This window comes from Borostomias antarcticus (genome assembly GCF_949987555.1).
Source record: "Borostomias antarcticus genome assembly, chromosome: 3".
NCBI lineage: Eukaryota > Metazoa > Chordata > Actinopteri > Stomiiformes > Stomiidae > Borostomias > Borostomias antarcticus.
The window spans coordinates 34,276,646-34,297,413 of NC_140236.1; the positions used below are offsets into that span (position 1 = coordinate 34,276,646).

The 20,768-nt window shown below is 46.5% G+C and overlaps 1 protein-coding gene across 1 annotated transcript; it reads left to right on the top strand.

Moving 5' to 3' along the window:
• The first annotated feature begins 3,088 nt into the window (after window positions 1-3,088).
• On the top strand, window positions 3,089-19,949 carry cep135 (centrosomal protein 135). The gene is made up of 25 exons (XM_084436153.1): window positions 3,089-3,205; window positions 3,380-3,570; window positions 3,741-3,908; window positions 3,998-4,139; window positions 4,264-4,348; window positions 4,447-4,575; window positions 4,708-4,923; window positions 5,560-5,625; window positions 6,256-6,406; window positions 7,001-7,221; window positions 7,742-7,987; window positions 8,453-8,668; window positions 9,361-9,438; window positions 9,631-9,782; window positions 10,239-10,354; window positions 10,798-10,952; window positions 12,012-12,067; window positions 12,186-12,354; window positions 13,139-13,249; window positions 14,368-14,553; window positions 15,658-15,867; window positions 17,287-17,489; window positions 17,986-18,090; window positions 19,591-19,728; window positions 19,876-19,949. Exons 1-25 carry the CDS (start codon window positions 3,093-3,095, stop codon window positions 19,895-19,897), a joined length of 3,645 nt encoding a protein of 1,214 aa, XP_084292279.1. The 5' UTR covers window positions 3,089-3,092; the 3' UTR covers window positions 19,898-19,949.
• The last annotated feature ends 819 nt before the right edge of the window (window positions 19,950-20,768 follow it).

Below are 20,768 nucleotides of genomic sequence, written 5' to 3' on the forward strand. Positions count from 1 at the left end.
GTCGGATAACAACAGATAGCATAGTGTCCGTAGTGATGTCACTCAGCGCTCAGTCGTTAATTGTCCACGTTTTCGATAGAGATGGATAGGCATTATTGGCGATATTAAATAAAGGTAATCGCTCTCTATGAATCATTCATATTCAAGGGCGTTTTGTTATTTTGAAGACTATACTCGTAGGCCAGTAGGATTTGAAAGGAGCCCACGATACTTTAAACTTTATGCGGGTTGGATCATACAACTGCCGCGGGCTACGCCTGGGCAACAACGCAGGAGACAGAGCCCGACGTATAGTAGTTGACAACCTGCTGAAAAACTGTGATATTTTATGTTTACAAGAAACTTTCTTATCTAAACAGGACTTGGGAAATTTGAACTCTTTTAATGACAATTTCCATGGGGCTGGTGAGTCCACTACTGACCTATCTATGGGGATAGTGAGAGGAAGGATAGCAGGGGGCGTGGCCATCCTTTGGCACAAAAAGAGAGAAGAGTTCAATAAAGTTTTTTAAAAGTGGAAACAGAGCGCCATAAGGAAGAGCTTACGACGTAGTTTAAGATGCATGTAGCAGGGATGGCTCTGGAAAACGTGGCCTTGGACTTCAACATCAGTGCTAATTTTAGGCAACAGCTACTTCCCACATCACTGCTAGTGTTTTTAAGAGTCATAGCCTACTTTTCCAGTTGAAATGCAAATTATGGTCATTTTCATCTATGAATTAATTAAAAAAAATAATAATGAGCTTGCTAGCACATCTCTCCTGTGTTATTTTTGATTTGCCTTGTTTTTTAGCTGGTTTCGTCCAATTAAAAGAGCACATTAAACCACCCTTGCGAGAAGTTGCGTCAACGTGGTGATAAATACAACATTAATCTGCTTTTATGGGTAGGTGTCTTGCCTCAATACTTAGATCTTCAAATACTTAGAATACTAATCTTCAAATGAATGCCTTGATTCTGTGTATGTGGCTGGAATGAAACTGGATGTAGGTTACATCATCTCCCAGTGCTCCGAGGGTTCATGACATCATAATGCATGACCACTGTGACAAAAATATATTGTATCTTTTTTATTTATTTTCTTCAGGTCATAAACATAACAGCGGAAAAAAAAACACAACGCTCACTCAAACACGAGCAACAGAGATGGGTCTGTCCGCCGCCAGATACTAATGGACCAACATGCCTCGCGCATGCGCGCATAGCCTTGGGGTGAGCGCGAGCGTATCTTGTTCCCATGGATACGCTAAAGCAAAGCGTCGCTCCTCGCGCGCTTTTCGAACCGCTTTACCGCCGCCGGCCCGACAGCGGCAGTAGGCTAGTAACTGTAGTTTGCTATTAGCCATTTTAACACCTTTAACACATTCTTTGGCATCGGGGGCCTTGTTAACTAGCTACACCTCAGGGATGCAGAGCGAGCTGGCCTTAACGACGAGAGAACGGCATATCTGTATCGTCTAGTCTATGATTTTACCACTACTTTTCACTACTAGCTTGCTCGGAGCAACGTGCCGTCAGCCTCAATAGCATATCCGGTTTAAGCAACCTCTTTTCAAAATAAGAGCTTTGTCTGAAATGTGTCAGAAGATGCGATTTGGATTTAACCGGTTCTCGAGGTTAATACTATATTATTCTATGTACTTTTCATTGTGAAAACAATCTCAGAGTGATGGAACAATCACAAAGAGAGAAACCAATTAATATAAAATATATACACATTATATATACAAAAGCTTTCCTAAATAAGTACCCTAGGTCTAGACCAGTATTAAAAGAACCCAGAGTCTGGATGGAATGGTAGATTTTATCGAACATTGCACTCAGGTGCAGAAGAATCAGGAGGCAGGGGGAGGCAGCATCCGCAGCCATCAGAAGGTTATCCTGACCCTGAGTAATGCCATTTCAGTGCTGTGGGCCGGTCGGAAATCAGACTAGAACTTCTCAAAGAGGTTGTTGAAGTTGAGATGTTCTTGGAGCTGTGCTGCAACCATTTTGTCAAACACATTGGAGAGAAGGGGGAGTTTCTGGGCCTGTAGTTTGTCAGAAATTCTGGATGAGTAGGCTTTTATTTTTTAGAAGGGGGGTAATTATAGCAGTCTTGAGTACAGGGGGGGATACGGCCTGGTTGGAGGGACTGGTTAATCACCTGGGTGATCAGAGAACTGAGAACAGGATTTCAACAGGGCAGTTGGAATAGGATCTAGGGCAGATGTAGAGGAATTCATATTGAAAATGATGGCCTCAATTTCTCCCCGGATGACTTCAGAGAAACAGGAGAGAGGTTGAGGTGGTGAACTTATCACTAATAGGCCTATTATTACATACTCACTGTCCTGAATCTATTTCACCCCATATTGTGAGGGCCCAATTTGTAGTTTAAACATTTCCCACACCTATGCAGACAAATGTACCAATCACATTATAGCTCATCTCACTCTCCTGAATCCATCCCTTGTAGCTTAGCCAGCCTCACTAATTGAACCTCATTGACATCAATTATTTAACTAATTTTTAGTTTCAAATCGTTATTTGAATGATTTGTGTTTATTAATCGTTTTCTATTATTTCATGTCTTCGCAGCAAATAAAAAGTAGGGTACTTTTGTTTTTGCGTGACTTTGATTTTGAAATCCATTCGCTATTGAGGCTCGCTTCACTGCTCTGCGGCATAACAAGCTGTCTGGCTCTGCTCTGCCGGTAAGACAGTCAGTTACGGGTAACTAGGCTAACTAGCCAACGTTAGCTTTGGCTTCTGAGATACCTGACCACCAAGATAGCCAGCCTGATGGTCACTTTGCATGGATCTCAATAGCGAACAAGCTGCTCGCTAGCTGTAACGTTAAGCTAGTGAAAATGTAATGCTAGCTAGCTAGCTATGAGCAAGTCAGAATCTAGCTAGCATTTCTAGAGTCAAATTCAGATAAATTAGCAAGTTAGGCAACTTGCACGCTAGCACTAACGTTAATGGTTAGGACTAACGTTAGCCAGCTAAGTTGCATTACTGTCTGGCTAGTGCTGACAAATGTGCTGTTGACATCTAACTGCATCGAAGTGATCTAGCTGCTGTTCCGTCTTGCATTTCAGACTGCAACCATGAGTACCAACGCAGAGAGGAAATTTATCAATCTCCGAAAACGTTTGGATCAGTTAGGATACAGACAGCCCTTGGGGATCGAGACCCTGCCGCTGGTTGAAAAACTGTTCAGGTAAGTTAACATGGACAACAGAGAAACGTTAGCTAATATCTGGTAGATATAGTAGCTGTAGCGTGTGTGTGTGTGTGTGTGTGTGTGTGTGTGTGTGTGTGTGTGTGTGTGTGTGTATGCATGTATGTATGCATGTGTGTGCTGCTTGCTGCTTTATTTTTCTGTGTATTGCAGTGATCTGGTCCACACTACTGAAAGCCTGCGTAATACCAAGCTGAACGCGGGGAAGACAGGGAAAGAGAGCAGGAATGTGGACGCCCTCCTGGAGCCGTATAAGACTGAGAACGCTCGCCTGGTCAGAGAGAACAATGAGCTCCACCTCGGGCTTCTCAAACTGAGAGAGGAGAAGGACCGGGTCAGCCGGGGTACGTCAGAGCAGTCGCTCAGTCAAACAACGCCATTAAAGGTCCACGGCTTACCTCCATGTCCAAAGATGTCCCCATCTGTGGTCCACAGCTTACCCATATCGAAAGATGTCTCCATCAGCGGTCGTACTACGAACTTGGCCCTGACGCCTCACTGCTGTCTTTTTCAGAGCTGAAGGCTTTCATCAGGAAGCTGGACCACGAGACGTCCGATCTGAAGTTCCTGAATAACCAGTATGTGCACAAGGTGCGCGCCATGGAGAAGGACGGCAAGTCCAAGACGGAGCGCATCCAGCAGCTGCAGGAGAAGAACATGCAGGCTGTGGTGCAGACGCCAGGTCAGACGGGGAACTCTACACGGCCATTTTGTCATCTTATCTGCATGTTATGCTCTTATCTGATTGATCCGTCTCTGGTGATGTGAAAGGTGGGAAAAAGCGCAGCATTCCATTCAGACGTCAGAGGATGCAGATCGATGAGCTCATCGCTCCCTTCGCTGGCCCCGCCCAGCCCCTGGCACCACCTGATGACCCGTACATCGCTGATCTCCTGCAGGTCGCTGATGACAGGTGAGGTCCTGGAACTCTCTGAAGCTGTTCAGCTATCTACATGCAGTGTGGACTGTGGTAAATTATCGGTATGCTGCATGTGGATTGTGGTAAATGTTCGGCTCATAAAAATGTGACTCTGTAGGATTACAGAATTGCAACAGGACATCACCAAACTGAACCTAGACCTGGAAAGAGCTCAGGGAAATATCAAACATTTAAACACACAGGTAGGTAACATACACACAAACACAATCATTCTCAACAGCGATGGACATTTTATTATTCATCACAAACTGCAGGGCTTACTTGAATGTGTTGTTGGCAGGTTGAGGAGCGGGATAAGGAGATTGAGCGTCTCAATCGAGCGCTCGACGGCGGGCGTCCTCATGACGTCATCTCCCTAGAGGCTCAGAACATCAGCAACGAGAAACTGATAGCCCACCTGAACCTGCAGGTAGCAATGCGCAAGTGACTCTAGGCTTCCACCTTTATGAGTCTCACCATTCACGCTACAGTCTTGCCTGTTCTCTAAGGTTTTTTGGGGGGTTACGAACCCCACGTTGAGCTCTGTGTCTGGGCTCCGCAGATCGAGTTCCTGCAGCAGACCAATGGGACGCTGGAGCAGAAGGTGCAGGCGCTGCAGCAGAGGAAGCAGGACGCCTCCAGCGAGATGGCGGACCTCAGCGCTAAGAACCAGGAGCTGTGTCAGGAGCTCACCCACATAGACCACATGGCCCAGCAGCTGGAGAGGGACAAGGAGCTGGTGCTGGAGACGGCAGACCTGGAGCTTCAGGAAGCTAAGGTGAGAGAGAGCGATAACCACCATCCCATGACCCCACATACAAACCAAGGTTATAATAGTTTTGCTTTTTTCATTAGTTTTTATTTTTATATCGTTTTAACTTTTTGTTTTCAATTTCAGTTTAGTTTTCATTCGTTTTTAAAGCAGTTTTGCTAGTTTAGTTTTTACTTTTTTGAAAATGCTTAGTTTTAGTTTCGTTTTTATTAGTTTTAGTTTTAGTTTTTTTTTTCTTCTGAGCCCATCCTGATCTTGCGAGCTCACATTGTTTTACTCTGTGTGAAACAAACCATCTGGCGCAAGTTAGGTTACTTCTGCACAGGGGCACAGCGAAAAAAAAATGGAGGATAGATTTCATAACCACCCAAAATACTAAGCTTATGTATGAAATGAAAAAGACTAAAACTAAGGACATTTTCTCTATAATTCTAGTTCATTTTAGTTAGTTTTGTTGACAAAGAATACAGTTTTCGTTAGTAATCGTTTTTTGTAAAGCCTTCTTTTTATTTTTTATTTCAGTTAACTAAAATGTTTTTTTCAGACCTAGTTTTCGTTTTTTAGTTAGTTTTTGTTAACTATAATAACCTTATACAAACACAACTGACTGAACTTACGATGTCCCTTGTTTGGTCTTATCAGAAAGAAATCCAAAATCAACAGAGAACCATGGTGGACCTGGAGGACATAATCACAAAACTAAGAAGGGTATGTGGACTTATTTATTAGGCTGGAGGAAATATGCCTTCCTTCCGAACATCTAGCCTTGTGAGACCATCCTGATCTAGCGAGCTCACATTCACTTTCCCTTCTCTGATCAGTCTGGCCTTCCCCCTATCTGCAACGACTATTGTGGGCGGGAGTACTTACCTTCAGGCAATCAGCGTAACAAAACGATCGCCAAATCCAGTCGGAAGAACAGCGAAAATGTCTTCTGAGAAACATAGCTTCATATCTTCCGTGCATAGCTGACTCTTGTTCTTGTTTAATTGTTATTATTGAGTCTATTTCAGCAATACCACACTTATGGCTGTGTTTATTCTACTAATGTTAACGTTACTGCTCAATGCTTCATTTTGTTTTCCCACAGTAACCAATCAGGGGCTGCGTTCCAGTAGTCAAAATACAGTCCCTGATTGGCCCGGTCAAAACGTAATTTTGAGAATAATCGTTTGAGATGGGGGGAATACAGACTGATCTGTGGAGGCAAACTGAAAGTGAGCTTGTGAGATCAGGATGGTTGGTTTCATGAGGCTACCTGATCTTATCTACATGTCCAGTTTTCTCAAGGCTATGAAGTATCTGTCCATTCTGTGGGTGTTCCTTCTGTGAATTCAGGACCAGTCCGAGGGCGACCATGAGCAAGTCTGTCTGAGGGCCCAGCTGGCTGAGCTCAGGGAGCAGAATGAGAAGATGGAGGGACTGATGAACTTCTTGGAGGAGGAGAAGAGGAGGCTTCAGAACAAGCTGGATAAGATGACTGATACTGGTGAGCAGCAGAGGCTTGATCTACCTCTAATCCTGACCCTAACCCAACTGGGCCTTCCACCTCTAACCCTGACCCTAACCCAACTGAGCCTTCCACCTCTAACCCTGACCCTAACCCAACTGAGCCTTCCACCTCTAACCCTGACCCTAACCCAACTGAGCCTTCCACCTCTAACCCTGACCCTAACCCAACTGAGCCTTCCACCTCTAACCCTGACCCTAACCCAACAGAGCCTTCCACCTCTAACCCTGACCCTAACCCAACTGAGCCTTCCACCTCTAACCCTGACCCTAACCCAACAGAGCCTTCCACCTCTAACCCTGACCCTAACCCAACTGAGCCTTCCACCTCTAACCCTGACCCTAACCCAACAGAGCCTTCCACCTCTAACCCTGACCCTAACCCAACTGAGCCTTCCACCTCTAACCCTGACCCTAACCCAACAGAGCCTTCCACCTCTAACCCTGACCCTAACCCAACTGAGCCTTCCACCTCTTACCCTGACCCTAACCCAACTGAGCCTTCCACCTCTAACCCTGACCCTTGCTGGTGATATTTGGTATTGCTGGCGTGTGTGTGTTTTTCTCCGGTCAGATAAACAGCTGGTCCTGGAGCTGGAGAACATGCGGGTTAAACACGGCGTGTGCGGGAAGGGCCGCTCGCCGTCGCGACTCGACGCGTTCGTGAGGAGCCTGGAGGAGGAGCGGGACTACTACCGGCAGCAGGCGGAGGGCCACCGTAGGGCCCGGGGGGGCAGCCCCGCCCGTAGCCCCGCCCGCAGCCCCGCCCGGGCAAGAGGGGACCGGCACGGCAGGGTGAGAACCTGCACCGTCACGGCTGACAGCACTAGCTCATACTAGGCATCGCTACTGGTCAGGGGTTCAAACTCACTTTATACAACGGTTAGTTCTGGTTCTTGATCCTGATTGGCTGGAAGCCGTGTTAAAATACTTTGGAACACACACCTGGGACCGCATATCATTCCATTTTCAGTATTAATGCGCCTCCCATTTGATCCAATGCATTGTATTTGTTGTTGTTCCTTTTGTTGGGGGAACTATTTTGCTTGGTGGAATTGAGGGAATGATGCTTTGTTTTGAATAAATGTTAATATTTTATTCCACTTCGCGTCGTGCCTAACAACGCCCCCTAGCTGTTATAAAATATTTTTACCAGCCATTGGCTGGTAAATAGAGCTAATTTTAACCCTTGCTACTAGTACATGGCTGTCCCTTATACATGGTTGTAAGCATGTCTGTGTGTGTGGGCGTGTGTGTGTGCGTGTGTGTGTGCGGTCTAGGTGCACGTAACAGCTAGGTTTTGTGTGTGGTTCAGGGGGGCAGTCTGGAGTCTGAGCTGTCTCGGACGGTGAAGGAGAGAGATGAGCTCCAGACGGCGCTGCTGGGGTTCGAGAGGCACATGGAGGACATCCAGACCAGCGTGAAGGCGCTGACCGCCGAGAGAGACCAGCTCAGCACGCAGGCCAAACAGGTGACACAGCCGGAGAGACTGTCCCAGGTCGCCCGCATTGACCTTATTAACACGGCGGCCATGTCGCGCTCAGGGTGGGAGAATGCGGAAGTATCCATATAGTACAAGTTCGTTATGAGGTTCGTTATAAAAATAACACTTCAAGATTCGAAATAGTCAAAAAATAACATCCAGAATACACTACTGGAATTACAAACTCATGATTACTGGACTCTCATTGTTTTTCACCGCGGTAGTTTTCACGTTATGAAATACATAGGAGCGCATTAGTCATCAGCTCATTCCCGTCCATGTATTTCATAACGTGAAAAATACCGCGGTGAAAAACCGGAGTCCAGTAATCATGAGTTTGTAATTCCAGTAGTGTATTCTGGATGTTATTTTTTGACTATTTCGAATCTTGAAGTGTTATTTTTATAACGAACTTGTACTATTAGACTATGGATACTTCCGCATTCTCCCACCCTGAGCGTGACGTAAGAGCAAAATGGCCGCCGTGTGAATAAGGTCAGTGGTCAGCTGTCCCACACCGGCGTGACGTTGATCTGCGTCCAGTTCCAGGAGGAGCTGAGGCAGGCTCGCAGAGGAGGACAACTGGCCGATGACGTCACGAGGTTGAACGAGCGGGCGGATGTCGAACTACAACGGATGAGCTCCGAGAGGGAGGCGCTGAGCGAGAGACTACAACGGATGACGTCGGAGCGGGAGGCGCTGAGCGAGAGACTACGACGGATGACGTCGGAGAGGGACGCGCTGAGCGAGGCTCTACAGGTCCTATATCCGTCTTCTTACTCTCTCTCTCTCCCCGTGTGGAGCCATGACACGCCCACACCAAGGTTATTTTAGTTAACGAAAACGAACTAAAAAACTAAAACTAGGTGTGAAAAAACATTTTAGTTAACTGAAATAAAAATAAAAACTAGACTTAACAAAAAAACGATAACTAACTAAAACTGTATTGTGTGTTTACAAAACTAAATAAAATAAACAAAAATTATTGAGAAAGTGACATAAGCCTAATATTTTGGGTGGATATGAAATCTATCCTCCATTTTTTCTTAGCTGTGCCCCTGTGCAGAAGTAACCTGACGTGCGTCAGATGGTTTGTTTCACACAGAGGGAAACAACGTGAGCTCGCGAGATCAGGATAGTCTCATGAGGCAAGCGCAGAAGAAAAAAAAAACTAAAACTAATACTGAAACTAATAAAAACAACTAAAACTAAGCATTTTCAAAAAATAAACTAAACTAGCAAACCTGCTTTAAAACTAATCAAAACTAAACTGAAATTGAAAACAAAAAGTTAAAACGATATAAAAATAAAAACTAATGATAAAAGCAAAACTATTATAACCTTGGCCCCCACAGGGCGTGGCACACAGACCCCAGCGGCAGAGCAGTGTGACTTGAGTGTATCTCTGGTCTGCGTCTTGCTAGAACGGTCTGTTTGCGTTTTTTTTCCAGGTTCAGGCCCAAAGCTCTGCTCTCACAGACAGGGAAGACGAGAGGATGGTCTCAGACCTGGAGAACGCCGTCACGGCTGTAAGTCAAGAACGCTGTGCCACTGTCAGACTCTGCTTTTAAGACGTTATGCCCACATTAATCTGACTTAAACTGGGCTTGGTGTGTGCGTGCGTGTGTGTGTGTGCGTCCGTGTGCGTCCGTGTGCGTCCGTGTGTGTGTGTGTGTGCATGTGTGTGTGTGTGTGTGCGTGTGCGTGTGTGTGTGTTCCAGCTGGAGAGGGAGCGCTTGGCCCTGCAGGCTCAGGTGGCCGTGCTGAGGGAGGGCAGCGCAGTGCTGGAGGACGAGCTGAAGGCCCGGCGCTCTGCCCTGGTCCAGACCGCGGAGGAGACGGCCCAGCACAGAGCCGAGTCAGCAGCACTGCGGTCAGTATGCCACGTCACGTGACGTGCGGGATTATAGATGGGTGTGGGTGTGTTTTGGTGAGAGTAACTAAACTAAAAAAGCATGATTTCTCTCTCTTCCTACTCTCTCCACTAATATCTCTCTCTCCCCTTCTCTCTGTCCTCTCTCTCTGTCCTTCGCCCCCTCTCTCTACCCTTCCCTTCCCTCTGTTGTGCTCTCTCCTTCCCTCTCTCTCTCTCTCTCTCTCTCTCTCTCTTTCTCTCTCTTTCTCTCTCTCTCTTTCTCTCTCTCTCTCTCTCTCTCTTTCTCTCTCTTTCTCTCTCTCTCTTTCTCTCTCTTTCTCTCTCTCTCTTTCTCTCTCTCTCTCTTTCGCTCTCTCTCTCTCTTTCTCTCTCTCTCTCTTTCTCTCTTTCTCTCTCTCTCTTTCTCTCTATCTTTCTCTCTCTTTCTCTTTCCCTCTCTCTCTCTCTCTGTAGGCTGCTCCAGGAACAGATGGAGCAGTCTCTGTTCGACACCCAGCACAGACTGTCTGTGAAGACCAACGAGCTCCAGGCTGCCCACGATCAGATTGAGAAACTGGAGGAGAGAATTGGTGAGGGGTCTGTAGATGAGGGCCGTACGAGCCCAGGTATCAGTCATAGAGGTGTGTATGTGAGGTCATAGGAGCCCATATCAGTCATAGAGGTGTGTATGTGAGGGTCATAGGAGCAGAGGTATCAGTCATAGAGGTGTGTATGTGAGGGTCATAGGAGCCCAGGTATCAGTCATAGAGGTGTGTATGTGAGGTCATAGGAGCCCAGGTATCAGTCATAGAGGTGTGTATGTGAGGGTCATAGGAGCCCAGGTATCAGTCATAGAGGTGTGTATGTGAGGTCATAGGAGCAGAGGTATCAGTCATAGAGGTGTGTATGTGAGGTCATAGGAGCCCAGGTATCAGTCATAGAGGTGTGTATGTGAGGTCATAGGAGCCCAGGTATCAGTCAGGTCCTCTGATGTTCTCTGACCCTGGAACATGCCACGGTCTGGTTCTCCCAGGCGAGATGAGCCGGCAGGGTTCCACGCAGCACGAGGAGGTCGGCGCGCTCCAGAAGACCGTCTCCGCTCTGGACCGGGAGAAGGACGTCCTTCAGGACGAGGTGGACCAGCAGACCGAGCGGCGGGTCCTGCTACAGGAGGACCTCTCTCGGAAGGTAGGCGTGTGACTCACACACCTGCACAGTACAGACAATAGCCATGTTTCCATCCACACGTTTTATGCGAATTAAGTTATATCGAATTAAAAATGCCTTATGGAAACAGTAAAATTCGATAAAAAATCATGAAAATCGACAAAAAGTTTGTACTGTCGATCTCATCGGATTTTCTCTTGTTCAATAAAAGTCTTTTGTGATAAATGCTTTATCCGATTTAAAGCTCTAGATGGAAACGCACGTTCAGCGGCTTTATTCGCATTATATTTTTAGCGATCCTCACACAATTCGATTGACAAGTGGATGGAAACATGGCTACTGAGTCCATCCCTTCGGTGAGAATTCTCACCGTGAGCGCTGAGGTTATTTTTGAACCACTTCCGCTCTATCGTAGCGCTGGGCAAGTGCAATAGCACAGCTAGCCATGATCCATACTGTAGGCCAGGCATTCCCAAACTGTGAGGCGGGCCTCCCCTGGGGGGCCACAAAGAAATTCAGGGGAGGCATGGAGGGATGGTTAGAAAAAAAAAGAAGGAAAAACATGTTTATTTTAGAATTTTCTATGGTTTTTATGAATGAAACGTGATTTTAAAGGTCTTTTTTTTTTTTTTTTATGGACAAATGTGGGGGGTTGGGGGAACGCGGGTGTGTCACTGTTTTCAGAGGGGAGGCCCACATTGATGGAGTTTGGGAACCCATGCTGTAGGCTATTGTGCTTGTTTGCTGTGCAACATGGAAAACCGAAATGCCAAACTGAAATGCTAGCAAGCAAGTGCCGAGCTTATTTGATACGTTGTTTGACTGCCTCCAATACATTGTCAGCCATTCCAGTCACAAATGACGGCGCAGCTGTAACGCTAACATTTCCTCCGTATCCGAGCCGGGTCAGAAAGTGCTCGGCAGCGCTCTGATTGGCTCGGAGTAAGCGGAGCTAAGCCAACCCCTTAAGTGCGCTCTTTGCTGTGAGCAAAGCTGAGCCGGTCAATTACTTAACGCGCCCAATTGGATGTAAGCTGGAGGAGCAAGTTACAACGCCGAGAAACTCTCATCTCTCTACAGGACAAGACCCTGGAAGAAGTGAGAAGGACTGTTTCAGACATGGAGAACTCTCTGGAGTAAGTAGACATTTCATCTCGGGGTGAAAAATGTATTTTTTCTGATCAGGTCTCTCAGCGTGTGTGAATTTTACTAGCGGGGTCGATGCTGTTTTGATGTTGCGTGTTGTTCCTGAAGTCAGCTGAAGGGGGCGCTGAGCAGCCGCGAACGGGAGATCGCCAGTCTGAGGAGACAGCTGGACGCCGCTCACGAGGAGCTGACCGGCACCGGCAGAGACCGAGAGATCGCCCTGCGAGAGAACCGGAGACTGCAGGACGACCTGGCCACCATGACCAGAGAGAACCAGGTACACGGTGACCAGAGAGAACCAGGTACACGGTGACCAGAGAGAACCAGGTACACGTTGACCAGAGAGAACCAGGTACACGGTGACCAGAGAGAACCAGGTACACGGTGACCAGAGAGAACCAGGTACACGGTGACCAGAGAGAACCAGGTACACGGTGACCAGAGAGAACCAGGTACACGGTGACCAGAGAGAACCAGGTACACGGTGACCAGAGAGAACCAGGTACACAGTGACCAGAGAGAACCAGGTACACAGTGACCAGAGAGAACCAGGTACACGGTGACCAGAGAGAACCAGGTACAATGTGACCAGAGAGAACCAGGTACACGGTGACCAGAGAGAACCAGGTACACGGTGACCAGAGAGAACCAGGTACACGGTGACCAGAGAGAACCAGGTACACGGTGACCAGAGAGAACCAGGTACACGGTGACCAGAGAGAACCAGGTACACGGTGACCAGAGAGAACCAGGTACACGGTGACCAGAGAGAACCAGGTACACGGTGACCAGAGAGAACCAGGTACACGGTGACCAGAGAGAACCAGGTACACGGTGACCAGAGAGAACCAGGTACACGGTGACCAGAGAGAACCAGTTACACGGTGACGGCGAGGTCTGGGGGGAGGAGTCTCCGCTGAAGTCCTCCTCCACTCACACCGTAGAAGTAGCCTGTCGTCACCTCGTCTTCGTTTTGGATGAATTGAACAGCCTGAAAGGTCAGGTCAGAAACGCTGACCCGTGGCTTCACACACCCCCGTCCACTGCTGTTCTGTCCGCAGGCTGTCCACGCCGAGATGGAGGAGGTCCTGCACGAGAAAGACGAGCTGAAGATGAGGGTTCACTCTTACATCTCCGAGGTGGCCAGGATAGAGAACCTAATGGCTGTGAAGGTAGGTCACTAGTGGAGTATTCAGCCTAGGGGAGATGTTCTCTAATCATTATTAAGTATTATTACTATTAGGATTAACAATAAAATATCTATAGCATGTACATAACCAGGGGTTTTCCTGGCTCAAAATGGGTCTTTGGGGGGTGATGTGCACACAATTTTTGGGGAAACCAGTTTTATGCCGAGTAGCCTACCAGCATATATAGACCTATATTCTTCGCTGTCGTTCTGACTGAGCTCACTTTTCACAATCGCGGGAAATCTCCCGAGAGTCCTGACATGACACAAAATGGATATGAAGCCAAAATGTTTTAGATACTGATAACCTGTGGTCCAAACCATGGACAATACAAGAAAGAGGGATGGGCTGCACTTGAAACAAGCTTCTGTATCAAATACATTTAGAGAGGATTTGAATTGCTATTTTTATTTGACATTTTTAGCATTTTGGCACTGGTGATTTTCCTCTAAAATCTATTTGGGGGCACAAAAAAACTCACCCAAAAGTAGCAAAATATGTATTCAATCCAGTGTGCGTGCGTGAGCATATCATGAACAGCTGCCCTGCCTTCAAGGGACTGTATACGGCACGCCATGATCGTATCGTGGATCTGACTGCGAAAGAACTGCGCCGTGCCACTGGACAACAAACACAATTCCATATTAATGAAACTTCATATTGACTGGTTTGCCTCATCCCAACTCAGCAATACATTTAACAATATTGTCGAAAGCTCTCCTAATACTCCGGATATTGTCATGATTAATGAATCCACCAAGTCTGTATTTATTTTAGAAATTGGATGTTCTTTTGACATGTACATGGACACTTGCTTTAGCTATAAAATATAAAAATATCAACCACTTGCTCATGCCATCTCTGCATGTGGGTATAATTGCAAAATTATAGTTTTGATATTTGGCAGCTTAGTACACAAAATGTGTGTGCGAGGACTCCAACTTGCTGGACTGGCAAATAAATCTGCAAAACACGTGAATGTGATCTTGCACTGCGTTGTGTGACTCTTGCTACTGTTGGATTTTGATATTGATGTGTATCTTTGATTGAAAATCCAATAAAGAAATTGAAATGTGTGTGTGTGTGTGTGCTGCCCCCAGGAGCAGGAGAACCGGGACATGCTGGAGCGGTTCCGTCAGGCCCACTCGGAGGCGGAGCAGCAGGAGCAGCAGCTGCAGCACGCCCAGGGCCTGACCCACTCCATCCGCCTGGAGCTGCTCTCCTCCGACACGGAGCGCCGCCACCTCCGCGAGACCGTCAGCCACCAGGAGAGGGAGATCCAGGAGGTGGGGCCTACCGGGGGCGGGGCCTACCGGGGCGGGGCTAACCACACAAGCTTCACCTCCTGTCAATGACATGTAGTCAATATGGGGACGTTGGGATGTGGGTATAGGGATGACTGAAATCTTTGCTACATGACTTTTTTGTATTCCTTCTATGTATGTAACTCTCCTACTGTGTACTATTTGCCCCACTATTTTAAGAGTGTATATTTTTTTGCCCAGGGACTGCGGGTGGAAATTAGCTGTTTAGCTATAACCTTGTACAGTGCATCTCTCCCTATTCTATAGGGTAAATGTCTACTGTACCTTGTCCCTGTCTTAAAAATAAATAAAATCAATCAATCAATAGGAGGCTCGTAGGAGTCCATACAGAATAATCACAGGTCCAGGTGCCACTGCCGATCAGTTCTGTTGTTGCCGTGGGTGATGGTGTTACTTGTGGAGGTTAGTAGTGAGACCAGGGCTGCGTTCAGATTCAGGGAACAGAGGCGAACGTTCGTGGCGAACATGTGAAGAGTTCATTTGCAAAAACAGATATGTGCATTTTGATACATTTTGATAAATAATTTTTTCAATCAAATGTCAACATTAAATATCAATTAAATAACAGTTTGATGGTTTTGATTACGTAAAGAAGAGTCTTTATTTAATCAAAACAACCCAACTGTAATTTAATTGATATTTAATGTTGACATTTGATTGAAAAAATGATTTATCAAAATGCACATATCTGTTTTTGCAAATTAACTCTTCATGTTTTTCTTTGAACGGTAAAATTTGAACAGAAAGCCCTCCGGTGATCAATGATGATTTTCTGGATGATATATTTTGGATGTAGTCCCGTTAGTACAACAACATTTAACATTGGTTAGAAGTAAAAGGGCCTCCTATATTCAATTAATTCAATCAATCAATCACACTTCCCTTATTTTTGTTCACCTCAAACTCTCTTCTCAGACCATGCGCTTATGTCTGCAAACGTTCGCAGCGAACACAAAGCTATTACTGAAAAAAACGTTTTTAAATACTTTTGAGAACGGTCGCGAACGTTAAGCTATGTTGGCTGAATTTGAACGCCCCTCTCGTTCTGCTCTGCTCCGCCTCCAGCACCTGAGCGCCCAGCAGGCGTACGAGGCCCAGGTCTCGTCCCTGGCGCGGGGGATGGCCTGGCTGGAGGAGGAGCTACAGGACGCCCGGGCGGAGAGGGCCGCCCTGATCTCTGACCTGGCCTCCGTCAGGGAGCTCTGCGTCAAGCTGGACTCCAGCAAGGAGCTCAGCACACGACAGGTCACCTCCAAGAGCATGGAGCTGGAGAGGGTGAGCCCAACCACACACACACACACACACACACACACACACACACGCCAGGTCACCTCCAAGAGCATGGAGCTGGAGAGGGTGAGCCCAACCACACACACACACACACACACACACGCCAGGTCACCTCCAAGAGCATGGAGCTGGAGAGGGTGAGCCCAACCACACACACACACACACACACACACACACACACACATACACACACAAACACACACACGCCAGGTCACCTCCAAGAGCATGGAGCTTGAGAGGGTGAGCTCTATGGGGTGTGATTCGTGCCAGCGTAACAAACACTCAGTGCTTTCGTCGCCTGCATTGCGTGTATAAAGGTACTTTGGCGAGCTGATTAATAGGCGTGCATATACGCACGCGTTACGAGTCGCTCGCATTCTCAGAGGGTGATGTGTAAAAGGTGCCGTGCCACTTTTGCGCACATGCATGTAACGTTTGCACGCTCGTGTTAAGTCAGCGGGCACTAGAAGCTGCGAGCGGGGCTCATTTGTCCATATTGAATAAAAATTAAGAATATTTATTTGCACTCAATCAAATTCCAGGACCCTCCTTGCATAACTTTTCCTAGATATGTGTCGTTTTATCTCCACTATCGCTACATTTTCAAATAGGTTGTGGCTGTTCGAACTGGTGCTGACGGGGCTGCAGCGCCCTCTATTGACAAGAAACACGTGTATCTGAACATTTGTTTTAAATTGCGAAGAAAGAGTCATTCAGATATTAGGCTTTATTAAAAACAAGTTGCTTAACATGTGCGAATTCCATTTATTGAGAATGCATTACCAATTGGCAAGGACGAGATTAGAACCAGCTATGATTTAAAGGGACTGACCTTAACACGTGCGGCCGCTAACACGTCTGCTGCGCAAGCAAGGCACTGGCACGTTTGACACGTCGCTATGCAATTTCTGCACACATTACAAGCGAACGTACGTACGTACATCTATAATTTTACCAAACTGTCATGTGTAGTGTTGGTGTCGCATATGTGAGGCGCATCTAACATGTAGTGTTGCCGTCACGCACACGATGCGCAATACGTGTAAACAACATGTGCACAGCGTCTGCGTGACAGGTACGTTACAGCTATGAGACGTCTGTCTCTCCATTGTTTGTCAATGGAAATTATACACGTGCGTTTAGACGTTTGATGTCATCGCGTCTTCTTAAGTAGGCGCAAGTCAAGCGTTTCAGTATGGTGTGCTGGCACTAATCACACCCCATAGAGCTCAACCACACACACACACACACACACACACACACCAGCTCACCACCAAGAGCATGGAGCTGTAGAGGGTGAACCCGTATACATCACACACATAAATAAACACACACAAGGGATGTGCTTGAGCTCTGCGCCCTGATTCCCATGTGGATTCATCTACAAACTCTCTCTCTCCCCAGGTGACGGGCGAGCTAGAAGACGTGCGGTCAGAAGCGGACACGCTGAAGAAGCAGCTGGCCAGCGAGAGGCTGACCGTCCGCAACCTGGAGGCGCTGCTGTCCAGCAACCGGCAGAAGGAGTTCCAGACGCACCTGAGCGCCAGCGAGCGGGAGTCCGAGCTCAAGGTCCTGAGAGACAGACTGGCCCTGGCAGACAGCAAGACGTGAGACACACACACACACACACACACACACACACACACACCTAGTCAATATCTCATTCTTGTCAAGTTCTCATTTTTACTTTTTGATATATTTGCTTTATAAAGACTACAGTACTACAACAATCCTCCCGCCTAAGCACGTATTGTATTTTATTGTATTATATTATATTGCACTGTACTTTAGATTGCTATTCTTGCACTTTGCCTTCAGCACTAGATTATGCTCTTAGTCACTTGTTTTAGAGGGAAGATGCACTTGTGAGTTTTAGTAGTACAGTACAGTAGTATATATACTATATATATATATATATGGCTCTTCCTACGTTAAATGCAATTATTGTTAGTCGCTTTGGATAAAAGCGTCTGCCAAATGACTGTAATGTAATGTAATAAAAAGGAGACGTGTGTGTGTGTGTGTGTGTGTGTGTGTGTGTGTGTGTGTGCGCGCGCGCGTGTGTGTGCATGTGCGTGCGTGCGTGCGTGTGTGTGCGTGCAGGGCGGGACACGCCAGGGAGGTGTCCCAGCTCCGAGGGAAGCTCTCCCAGCTGCAGACGGAGATGGACGTCCTGAAGAGACAGCTGACCACCGAGCGCTTTGAGCGGTGAGCTTCGTCACGCTGCAGCACTGCCTTCTGGGAAAGATCCAGCAAATGAATGAAACGTGTCGTAAATCTGTCTAAAGGCCGTCACGCACAGGGCTTGTTCATGGGGCGGCTGTAGCTCAGTTGGTAGAGCGGGTTGTTCAATGATAAGGGTCAGTGGTTCGAATCCCAGCTCTGACTGTCCACATGTCGAAGTGTCCTTGAGCAAGACACCTAACCCCAAAATTGCTCCCAATGAGCAGGTTAGCACCTTGCATGGCAGCTACCGCCATTGGTGTGTGAATGTGTGTGTGAATGGGTGAATGATAGGCCATTGTAAAGCGCTTTGAGTGCCGCTAAGGTGGAAAAGCGCTATACTGTATAAGTGCAGTCCATTTACCATTTATGTGCAATATCGGCTCCAGCATTTTTCCATTTTCAAGCCAGCAACATTGTCTTAACTGGATGAATGAGGTCAGAACGACCTGATGGGCAACCTCCAATCACAGCTCTCACGCTGGTCATTAACCAGAGGTATAAAACCCGGCTTTAGAAAGTACAGATTATAACCATGGATTGCCTCCACCCATGCACTAAACGGTCAATGGACTGCACTGAGGTATATAGCGCTTTTATCCAAAGCGCTTTACAATGGCCTCTCATGCACCCATTCACACACACATTCACACTCCAATGGCGGTAGCTGCCATGCAAGGTGCTAGCATGCTCATTGGGAGCTATTTGGGGTTCAGTGTCTTGCCCAAGGACACTTCGACATTTGGACAGGAGGAGCTGGGATTCGCACCGCCGACTCGCGTTTACTTTGTTAAGCTGCGTTTTACACCTCTGCCATTAACCCTAGTAAGCAGGTTTACTTGCATAATGGAAATATTCAAGAAGTACTACCCAGACCCTCCCTCTTTAAAGCACTTGTTTTGTTAAAGGTGCTCTGTTCGATTTACTAAACTTTTTGTAAAAAAAAAAGAAGGAAAAAAAAAAAAATCCAATATATACAATAAATAGGTCCAGGGGAGTCATAACTATCTGTATAGAAAATAGAGCCAACGGTGTCGTGCCTGTGGAGCAAATGCAGAATTTCTTTTTATTATGAGCGAAGCCGGCCCGGCGCTGAGCCCCACCCCCTGAACGGCACCTTATGGAGTGAAAACGCCCACTTGTTTATATCTGATACACTGCGCCACAGCCCCATCTAGTGGCTGAACAAAATCGAACTGAGCACCTTTAAGCACTTGTTTTGCTACTCTTGCACATTGGCTTCAGCACTAGATTATGCTCTTAATCACATGTTTACAAAGGAGATGCACTTGTACACTGACTACCGACATTAAATGCATTTATTTTAAGTTGCTTTGGATAAAAGCATCTGCTAAATTACTATAATACTGTAAAATAATGTTTTTCCCATAAAACATTCCCTCATGCTGTGGGTGTCTAGTCAGAGGGCCATACGGGAGATGTCTTAAGTGTGTGTGTGTGTGTGTGTGTGTGTGTGTCCCTCAGGGAGAGGGCGTTTCAGGAGATGCGCAGACAGGGCGTGTCCTTCTCCTCCTTGCGGAGCTCCTCCCCCCTCAGCACCTCTCTCAGTCCGGAGAGATCCATCCTCCGAACACCAGAGCGCTCGGATAGGTCACTAGAGAAGTGAGTCTCAGACACACACACACACACACACACACACACACTGCTCTCACTGTTCAACTACCATATCGTTTATGAAACAGTATTGACTTTCACAGTTCCCTCTGTTCAACCTTGTGATTGGTGTGACTTGTCCCTGTTTATCCACAGGAGTGTGAGCTTTAAGGAGTAGAGGAACGTCACCGGGACACATGAAGGGGCGCGGCTGAGAAGCCTGGGGGAGCAGCTGGTTAAGCCTTCAGTCTTGCACTGTTTTAAAAAGTGCACTAAAAGCCTTGAGGTTGTCCATTAAATCATGCCTTTGTCACCAAAGCCTTTTAAAACATGACAGTTTGAATAATTACATTATGTCTTATGTTTTTTCTATCCAGAAAGTGAACTAATTACTAAATGTTTATTTTTTTTAAAACATATTTCAAAGCCGTGTCAGAAAATGGGTTTTACATAGTGATGATGTGTATAACATGGTATTTAACTAGGACATTGAAACTGAGCTGATACAGCTGATGAAATTGTATTTCTATGAATTGAGTTTTGGTAAGAACTAATAAGAAGCCTGTTAGTCTGTTTCTGAAGCACTGAGGAGAATTCTGTTAATTTTACACTTTGTTTACATAATTTATAAGGTATTTTTGTATTTTTGTGTGGTTCTGATGTTTAAATTATAAGTAATTCCCACAAATACTACAAATAAAGTATTTCTAAATAAATCAACTACAGTACTTTCTCTACCTTACATTCACCAGTTAAAGCCTATACCACATCTTTAGGTTGCACTTCAGACAACTGCGGAATAGATGCAACAGCATGTTTGGATAAGCTAAATCTGATTATATGTCCTCTCTTGCAAGCTCCAGAGGAAATGCAGCTACTTCCCCTCTCCCACCACAGAGATGCATGCCACGTCCACTTCGCTAAAGCCTACAGACACAGTATATCATAGTGCTCTGCGTTTGATCACTGGCGATGGGTTCGGGTTGGATCGAGGGGTCAGGGAAGAGTTTTTACAGCTCACTTATCTGGCCCCCGGGTGATTACTGTTT

Bases quoted from the DNA above. Each gene is read 5' to 3' on its own strand.
- cep135 (XM_084436153.1), top strand. From the start codon at position 3,093: ATGAGTACCAACGCAGAGAGGAAATTTATCAATCTCCGAAAACGTTTG. The intron at 5,626-6,255 runs GTATGTGGACTT...CTGTGAATTCAG, and splicing joins TAATCACAAAACTAAGAAGG to GACCAGTCCGAGGGCGACCA. The intron at 15,868-17,286 runs GTGAGCCCAACC...CTCTCTCCCCAG, and splicing joins AGAGCATGGAGCTGGAGAGG to GTGACGGGCGAGCTAGAAGA.